At 44.1% G+C, this 8,656-nt stretch overlaps 1 protein-coding gene across 1 annotated transcript; it reads right to left on the reverse strand.

Moving 5' to 3' along the window:
- Positions 1-782: 782 nt before the first annotated feature.
- LOC110489847 (coiled-coil domain-containing protein 106) lies at positions 783-5,815 on the reverse strand. The gene is made up of 5 exons (XM_021562790.3): positions 5,563-5,815; positions 4,722-4,938; positions 3,805-4,023; positions 3,379-3,588; positions 783-2,402 (listed from the first exon to the last, which is right to left on the reverse strand). Exons 2-5 carry the CDS (start codon positions 4,927-4,929, stop codon positions 2,023-2,025), a joined length of 1,017 nt encoding a protein of 338 aa, XP_021418465.2. The 5' UTR covers positions 4,930-4,938; positions 5,563-5,815; the 3' UTR covers positions 783-2,022.
- Between the last annotated feature and the right edge of the window lie 2,841 nt (positions 5,816-8,656).

An 8,656-nucleotide genomic window follows, 5' to 3' on the forward strand; every position in this document is an offset into this window, starting at 1 on the left:
GTGAAGGAGGGAGCGATAGAGAGAAAGAGAGGTGAAAAGGAAGAGCGTTGGTTGAAAGGGCACGAGAATAAATGGGCAAAATAAAAAGAAGGGGAAAGAAACACAAGACCTACAGACAGACAAAATGATCTCCAAACAAGAGACAGAAATGAAGGAAATTGGGACTGATACAACCGGGTTGGGAGGAGAGACAGCGAGTGAAACAGGGGGTGGGGTGATTTAGGGCAGACAGAATTACGGACTGAGGGGGACGTGAGAGTGAGAGATAGGGAGGGCCCGTGTGTGAATCAGAGTGACAGTGAGTCACGCGCAAAGATAAACAGCCCGGGTGCAGCCCTGTAATGGCTTTGCACTGGTCATTTGTCACTCAGATTGAATAGCAAACAGTGGGGAAGGCAATGGCAAGGCTATGCACTGCCACTTACTATTGCCCAAGGATGTCTAATAGCGAACAGCCCAATCTGTCCATGCAAGCACTGCAGATTATTCTGGTCACAGGACAAACAAACAAAATGGCCCCCCATTGAAGGAACACTTCCAAGACTCAGAAAAGCTTAAGCAAGTATGAAGTGCATAACTTATCCACACTTAGTACACAAGTGAGCACATTTGATGGTATGGAATGGGCTTGATATTGCACATGTGGACATAAAAAATACAAATAAAGCCCACAGGTCTGAGTACTCTACTGTAGAACTCTAATGATTGGTCATGAGATCATGTTGATGTGATGTCACAAATACAAGGAGGTACAGCCAAGAACATTCAAAACTGCATGAGAGTATTGCTAAAAGCTTTATTTCTCAAACCATTCAAAGAAGTAAAATATGTTTTGAAGAATCATAGTTTGAGAGATAAGTGAACAAACTTGAAACAAAAAGTGAATATAGCCCAGTGTCAACAGAAGAATTGTCCATATTAGCAATTATAATTCACAACAGTACATTGGATATCCCATCCCTAGGTAGGACTAGCAGTAGCTCAACGCTTGTTCACACCATCAATTCATAGCAGGTATTCTATTTTATTCTCCTAAATTCTGAAGGTTGTGAGTTAAAACACCTAAAAAACGCAATATTTTACTAAGCTAAGTCAATGTGTAAATCACAGCCCTAAAAATGGCAGCATGTTCCAAATGCATCAGTATACACATACCAACTGTGTGGTTTACAAAATATCAAACCAAATAAATACTTAGGTGCAAGAAATAAAATAATATCAAAGTGCTCTCTGGAAGCAGACATAAAGTGTCCACCATTTTGGAAAAATACTCCTGGAAAATGTACTCAGGATTACAGAAGTAGTGGTGTAAACATCCATTGAAGTGAGTGCAGTGCCATCTGGTGGATGTTCTCATCACATATTTCTAGTCTCCGTCTAAGATAACCATTCAGCTATGTGTCATTTCTGACCATCACAATGAGTTTACTGTCTATTTGTCCTTGGGTCTGCAAGGGAAAGGGCAGCAATATGGAATCTTCAGATGAGTTATTATCAACATTAAGTCAAATATAGAGGGATACTTCCAGGGAAAAACCCGGTCAAACAAAAGTCACTACTTCTACTGGTGTAAGTCATGTATGCTACAGGGAAAACCCATTCTGTGGCTATGGCTAGCTGCTACCGTGTCTGTTCAGTACCATGTTTGTTCAGTACTGTGTTTGTTTAGTACCGTGTTTGTTCAGCACAGACCACTATGAATGAATGGCAATTATTGAGTGAGGAAAATTCCTAAAGACATGGTTTTCTGGGAACATGTGTGAAGTGTCCCCGCTTAAACCTGCTGAATATTTTATTCATACGATATCAAAAAAACGATAGAAAAACAATCATTACTTTTAAAGAAGGCATTCTAGATACACTAATAGTTACATTGCAATAAATAAAGAGAGGCAGAGAAATGCTTCCCATGTGATTATATCAACCCAGGACCCCAATTTTAAATTAAATGTCTCCAATCTGTCAAACAATTGTTCTTCACTTCCAGTCCAACTCACCCCTCAAAGCCCCCTAGCTACATCATCAGCCCATTAACAGGCTCTCAGCGGTGCCCCCTAGCTGTTGGTGAGCAGAGTGCATGACCCTAGCCTTTTTCACAGTGATGGGCAGGAGCTCCCCTGTGGCTTTCATCTGCTCAATCTTCCTGGCCAGCGCCACGTCAGTCTCAATGACTAGGGCACACTTCTGGGCGTAGCTCACCAGGGTCTCCTCTCGTGGGCGGAACATCCCCACCAGCGGCAGGGTTTCCTTGGCTGCCAGGTAGAGCTCAGCGATGGACGCCGTGTTGGCAATGGTGTTCCTGTCGATGCCGTAGTGACGGAAAGCGCCACTCATGCTCTTCTTCTTGATGAAGGCCGAGAGGACTTGTTTGTAGCGGTGGATCACGTACTGGACGCCAGTGGCTGAGGAGAAGAGAGAGAGACAATGAGGAAGGGGAAGATGGTATGTCCGTGCGAGAAGTGCTGAACTGTATGAAAACTGATTTGGAATGTGGGGATTGAAGAGTTGAAAAATGGTTCAATGTTGAGGAAGACAACTTACCCTTTTGTCTTAGAGAAAATAGGTATTGTATGTAGTCTCCGTGGATCCAGTCAAAGAAATTCCAATTGCTCTTTTTAGTTGCTGCTTTAATTTGCAACTCCATTTCACTAAAAGGCTTTGGCTTGATCTCTCAAATCAATATTTGAGTATAAAAACATATTCTGAACATTTAATTCTAACAATTATATGATGAAATGTTGAATATAGTTCCTGACGTTTTGATACTTTTCAAACAATAACTTTTTTTACAATGTAAGTTGACTGACATTTACAGCAATGACCTGGCGAATAGTTACAGGGAAGAAGGGGGAGGTTGAATGAGTCAATTGGAAGCAGGGGATGAATAAGTGGCCATGATGGTCTGAGGGCCAGATTGGGAATTTAGCCAGGACACCGGGGTTAACACCCCTACGATAAGTGCCATAGGATCTTGAGTGACCACAGACATTCAGGACCCCCGTTTAACGTCCATCCGAAAGACAGCACCCTACACAGGGCAATGTCCCCAATCACTGCCCTGGGATATTGTTATTTAGAACAGAGGAAAAGGTGCCTCCTACTGGCCCTCCAACACCACTTCCAGCAGCATCTGGTCTTCTATCCAGTGACCGACTAGGACCAACCCTGCTTAGCTTCAGAGGCAAGCCAGCAGTGAGATACAGGGTGGTATGCTGCTGGCTAACTGAGTCAATACTAGAATTATCAGATGGATTTGTTTTATATTTGTGGGCAGAACGATTTAAAAAAATTAATGGGAAAAGTACAAACCGATCAGATGCTGAAAGCGAACTTGTACAGTACTCATAGGCATGATAAGAATACCCTTTTTTAGCATACCTCTCTTCCTGCTGTAGTCTTTCCCTTTCTTTCCTCTCCTCCTGTCCTTGTGGTGTCTCCGCTTCTTGTGGTCGCTCGAGGCTCCGGACATAACGGTGGATACAGACATTTCTGAGCCACTTTCATTACTGAAGGAAGAGCTGGATGATGCAACCCTCTCTCTCTTCCGGGGTTTGGGTTCGGAATACAGTGACTTCCCCGCTTTAGGTGCTGTGATGAGACAAGACGGAGTGATCTGCTTTTATTCCCACCTTTCACTTATTTCTTACATTATATGGAGATACAGTATAAAATAGAGGTAAATAAGTATTTAACACTGAATTATGTCCTTATGATAACATACAAATCCCCATTTAAATAATACATACAGATTCCACTGTCCAGTCCACTGTAACAACAGCACCATTCAGGACTGGGGGCACTGACCTTCAGCGGCTGAAGTGGCGGTGGTAGTGAAGGTTGGGACAGAGCGCTGGCTGGTCAGGTTCTCAATCTGGCTCCTGAGGAACTTCCTGTCCTGCTGCAGGTCCTCCACCTGTCTCTCCAGGGCAGCAATGCGCTCCTGTTTACTTTCCAGCATGCACTGCAGCTTGGTGATGGTCAGCATGACCCGGGGAGGCAGGCTTCCCTCAGGCTGGGAGGCCGCTGGAGGAACACCCAGGGGTGAAAATAAGGTGGTACGGTCCGGTACGGCAAAATAAATAGTGGTAGTATGCCGTACCGGTATAACATGAGCATATCATAATCATTAAAACAAAATGTCAAGAAAACTGTAGACTATTACACCACTTTTTATCTTTACCGTATGTCAGAGGCATGAACAGTGAGCGAATGGACTTTAAAACGGGTGGTACAGCCTACGATGTGGTTCGACAACATTTTTTAAAACATTTTGCCAAGGCAAAGATGAGTAGCCGACACGAAGATGCGCAACGACAGCAGTGGACGCATTTATTCTGGCCTAATGACGCTTGCCTTTTGGTGTTCTGTGTAACAGATATGTTTACAATTAGGCCCACTATTGATTTAATATGGATTCTATATGTAATTCTATGATTAGGCCCATAAAACATTTTTGTTATGTCTACTTTCACCCCTGGGAACATGATACATTAGTAGTGAGAAATAGAAGCTAGCTGCACACTGACGCCATACATGTATTATTAATGAACCAAAGTATTATTATACAGTAATACAGTAGTATTATTGGACATATCAGCCACCAGTGTGTGAATACACACAACCCACTGGAAGATCTAGGACAATACATGGATTATGGGTAATTAAGTCATCTTAAGGCATCTTGGTGCATGCATTTTTCTAGAACTCTATGCAGATCTTACTGGATACAGCACTGCTGGGTGTGTTGTCCTGCTCCACATCGCTAGTTGCTCCAGAGGTCATGCTCTCCCACTTGACAACTTCCAGGTCATGCTCCTGCTTTAGCCAGTGCTGTGAGGAACCCACCCGGGCCTTCCTCCTCACGGTGCTGGAATCGATCTCTACACTGGGGGAGTACACTATCGGCTCCTGTTGCCACACAGAGGACATCTCTAGTCTCTACTTGGGAGGGAGATAGGGAAAAAGAAGGCATGGCCAGTGTTGCAATGCACTGTTTGGTATAACTTTCTAAAATAACACATAAAATGCCCTCTGAGTAATAACTTTAAACCTCCACTAACCTTGACCCCAGGCATGTGTCTGGTGCACGCACACACACACACACGCTTGAGGTTTCCATGGAGATGTCTACCCATACACCTACCTAGAGATTTGTCAAATTTACTCAGATGCTCAAATTCATAAAAGTAGTAAAACCAGTAAAAATATAGGCTTTTACATTACAGTCAGTGAGTCATTACTAATCATTAACTATTCATTAGTTAAACAGTTAATTATTACAACTGAAAGTTGCGTACAAAGGACAATGCATTTGATCTTTCAGTAATAATTTACTTACTATAGCAGTATATTCATTACGTAGGCGTTTTTTATATAAACAAATCTGTCAAATGACTATCTTTTAGCACAAAGATGTGACTTTAAACCGTTGGTTGTATTGTGTCAACGCATTATAATATGCTACCATTTCTTTATGAGCGATAATTAACCTTTCAAGATGGATGCAAATGGCTGCAAACTAGGCAGCAAAATAGAGCCACTAATGAGCCTTTGTGACCTTACCGTCTTGAAAAACCTTTTACTTCCAGATATTTTAACACTACAAACCGAGGTTTGGCAGTTTGCAGGTTACTTCTTTCCAAAATAGTAGTTTCGTCATGCAGGTGTCCAATGCATGCGTCTCAGCAGATAAGAGCATCCTTCGTAGTAGCCTAGCCTGAATAGCCGCTTGTGGTCGCTATATAACCGTTTTTTTTAACGGATACACTATTGGAGGTGACGCGGGCTGCTGTCTCTATGTAGTGGTGTCAAAGACAAGGAAAGGGGTATAGTGCTATCCAAGATCCTTGGAGCGTCCCTACCCTGACCTTAACCTAACTCTAACCTTAATCATAACCCTTACTTAACCCTTACTTTAACCATTTTAAATGTCCATTTTAATGGGGTGATGGCAGAAAAATGCTATTTGACCTGTGACAATGACAAACATGAGCACCTAGGGAGTTTGAGTGTAAAATTGCCAAGTCCACACTAATGATATACACAGTACCAGTCAAAAGTTTGGACACACCTACTCATTCCAGGGGTTTTCTTTATTTGTACTATTATCTACATTGTAGAATAAAACTATGAAAAAAAAAAGTAGAATAAAACTATGAAATAACACATAAGGAATCATGTAGTAACCAAAAAAGTGTTAATCAAATCAAAATATATTTTATATTTGAGATTCTTCAAAGTAGCCATCCTTTGCCTTGATGACATCGTTGCATATCAATTGACAGATGCGCCTTGTTAAAAGTTCATTTGTGGAATTTCTTTCCTTCTTAATGCGTTTGAACCAATCAGTTGTGTTGTGACAAGGTAGGGGTGGTATACAGAAGATAGACTTAATGTCACGCCCTGACCTTAGAGATCCTTATTTATTCTCTGTTTGGTTAGGTCAGGGTGTGACTCGGGTGGGAAAACCTTTGTTGTTTTTGCCGAGTGTATCGCCGTCCAATGGAGCAGATGGAGGCAGCGAAGGCGGAACGGTGACGATACGAAAAGTTACCTCAATGACAGAAGTGCATCGCCGTCCAAGGGAGCAGATGGAGGCAGCGAGAGCGGAACGGCGACTATACGAAGTTAGCTCAACGACGGAAGCACGAGAGGCAGACCACACGGGGAGATTGCCGGAGGTAGGGTTTAGACCTGAGCCAACTCCCCATGCTTATCGTGGGGAGCGTGTGACTGGTCAGGGACCGTGTTTTGCGGTGATGTGCACGGTGTCTCCAGTGAGCGTTTACAGGCTGTTGCGCTCTGTGCCAGCGCCCCTCATTTGCCGGGTGGAAGTGGGCATCCAGCCAGGACAGGTTGTGCCAGCTCTACGCTCGAGACCTCCAGTGCGCCTCCACGGCCCAGTGTTTCTGGTGCCTTCTCCACGCACCAGGCTTCTAGTGCATCTCCCCAGTCCTGTGAGACCTGTTCCGGTACCACGTACCAGGCCTCCAGTATGTCTCACCAGCCTGGTAAGCTCTGTGGCAGCTTCACGAACCATGCTTCCAGTGCGTCTCCTCAGTCCGGTGAGACCTGTTCCGGCTCCACGTACGAAGACTCTAGTGATGATCCATGGCACGAAGCCTCCAGGGATGATCCATGGCCTGGAGCCTGTAGTGATGATCCATGGCACGGAGCCTCCAGTGATAAACCATGGCCCGGAGCCTCCAGGGATGATCCATGGCACCAAGCCTCCAGGGATGATCCATGGCCTGGAGCCTGTAGTGATGATCCATGGCCCGGAGCCTCCAGGGATGATCCATGGCCTGGAGCCTGTAGTGATGATCCATGGCCCAGAGCCTCCAGTGATGATCCATGTTCCAGAGCCTGTAGTGATGATCCATAGCACGGAGCCTCCAATGGTAATCCATGGCCCGGAGCCTCCAGTGATAATCCATGGCATGAAGCCTCCAGTGATGATCCATGGCCCGGAGCCTGCAGTGAAAATCCAGGTCACGGAGCCTCCAGCGACGGTCCCCAGTCCGGAGCCTCCAGTGACGGTCCCCAGTCAAGAGCTTGCAGCGACGATCTACGGTCCGGAGGTCCCGGCGACGCCACCGAAGTGGGTACTGTCACGCCCTGACCTTAGAGAGCCTTATTTATTCTCAATGTTTGGTTAGGTCAGGGTGTGACTCGGGTGGGAAAATCTGTTTTCTATTTCTTTGTTGTTTTTGCAGTGTGATTCCCAATCAGAGGCAGCTGTCTATCGTTGTCTCTGATTGGGGATCATATATAAGTTGTGATTTTCCGTTTGGGTTTTGTGGGGTGTTATTTTCTGTTTAGTGTCTGTGCCTGATGGAACTGTTTGCATTGGTTTTTCAATTTGTTATTTTTGTTAAGAGTGTTTCTTGAAAATAAATATCACAAACACTTTCCACACTGCGCTTTGGTCCACTCTTCCTTCCAACCGCCGTGTCTTTGTGAGACACAGAGTAGGTGAACAGATGAGCTCCGCATGTGTGGTTCCCACCGTGAAGCATGAAGGAGGTGTGATCGTACTTTGCTGGTGACACTGATTTATTTAGAATTCATAGCACTCAACCAGCATGTCTACCACAGCATTCTGCAGCGATACGCCATCCCATCTGGTTTGCACATTTGTCTTTCAGCTGGACAATGACCAAGAAACACACCTCCAGGCTGTATAAGGGCTACTTGACCAAGGAGGACAGTGATGGAGTGCTGCGTCAGATGACCTGGTCTCCATAATCACCCGACCTCAACCCAATTAAGAGTTTGGGATGAGTTGGACCGCAGAGTGAAGAAATAGCAGCAGACAGGTGCTCAGCATATGGGAAATCCTTCAAGAGTTCATGAAGCTGGTTGAGAGAATGCCAACAATGTGCAAAGCTGTCATCAAGACAAAGGGTGCCAACTTTGAAGAATCTAAAATATATTTTTTATTTGTAACACTTTTTTGGTTACAAATGATTCCATGTGTGTTATTTCTGAGTTTTGATGTCTTCGCTATTATTCTACAATGTAGAAAATAGTTTTAAAAAATAAAGAAAAACCCTTGAATGAGTAGATGTATCCAAACTTTTGACTGGTACTATATAAATAATTGAAAATGTGATTATATTAGGCTTATGTTCAAAGACAAACACGCACAGAAAAA

Source organism: Oncorhynchus mykiss, chromosome 15 (genome assembly GCF_057628025.1).
Source record: "Oncorhynchus mykiss isolate SJ-2025 chromosome 15, ASM5762802v1, whole genome shotgun sequence".
Taxonomy (NCBI): domain Eukaryota; kingdom Metazoa; phylum Chordata; class Actinopteri; order Salmoniformes; family Salmonidae; genus Oncorhynchus; species Oncorhynchus mykiss.

Excerpts from the sequence above, each read along its gene's own strand:
- LOC110489847 (XM_021562790.3), bottom strand. The coding sequence starts at position 4,929 with ATGTCCTCTGTGTGGCAACAGGAGCCGATAGTGTACTCCCCCAGTGTA. Across the intron at positions 4,024-4,721 it reads ACCCAGCAGTGCTGTATCCA|CGGCCTCCCAGCCTGAGGGA; the intron begins GTAAGATCTGCA and ends GTGTTCCTCCAG. Across the intron at positions 3,589-3,804 it reads CGCCACTTCAGCCGCTGAAG|CACCTAAAGCGGGGAAGTCA; the intron begins GTCAGTGCCCCC and ends GTCTCATCACAG.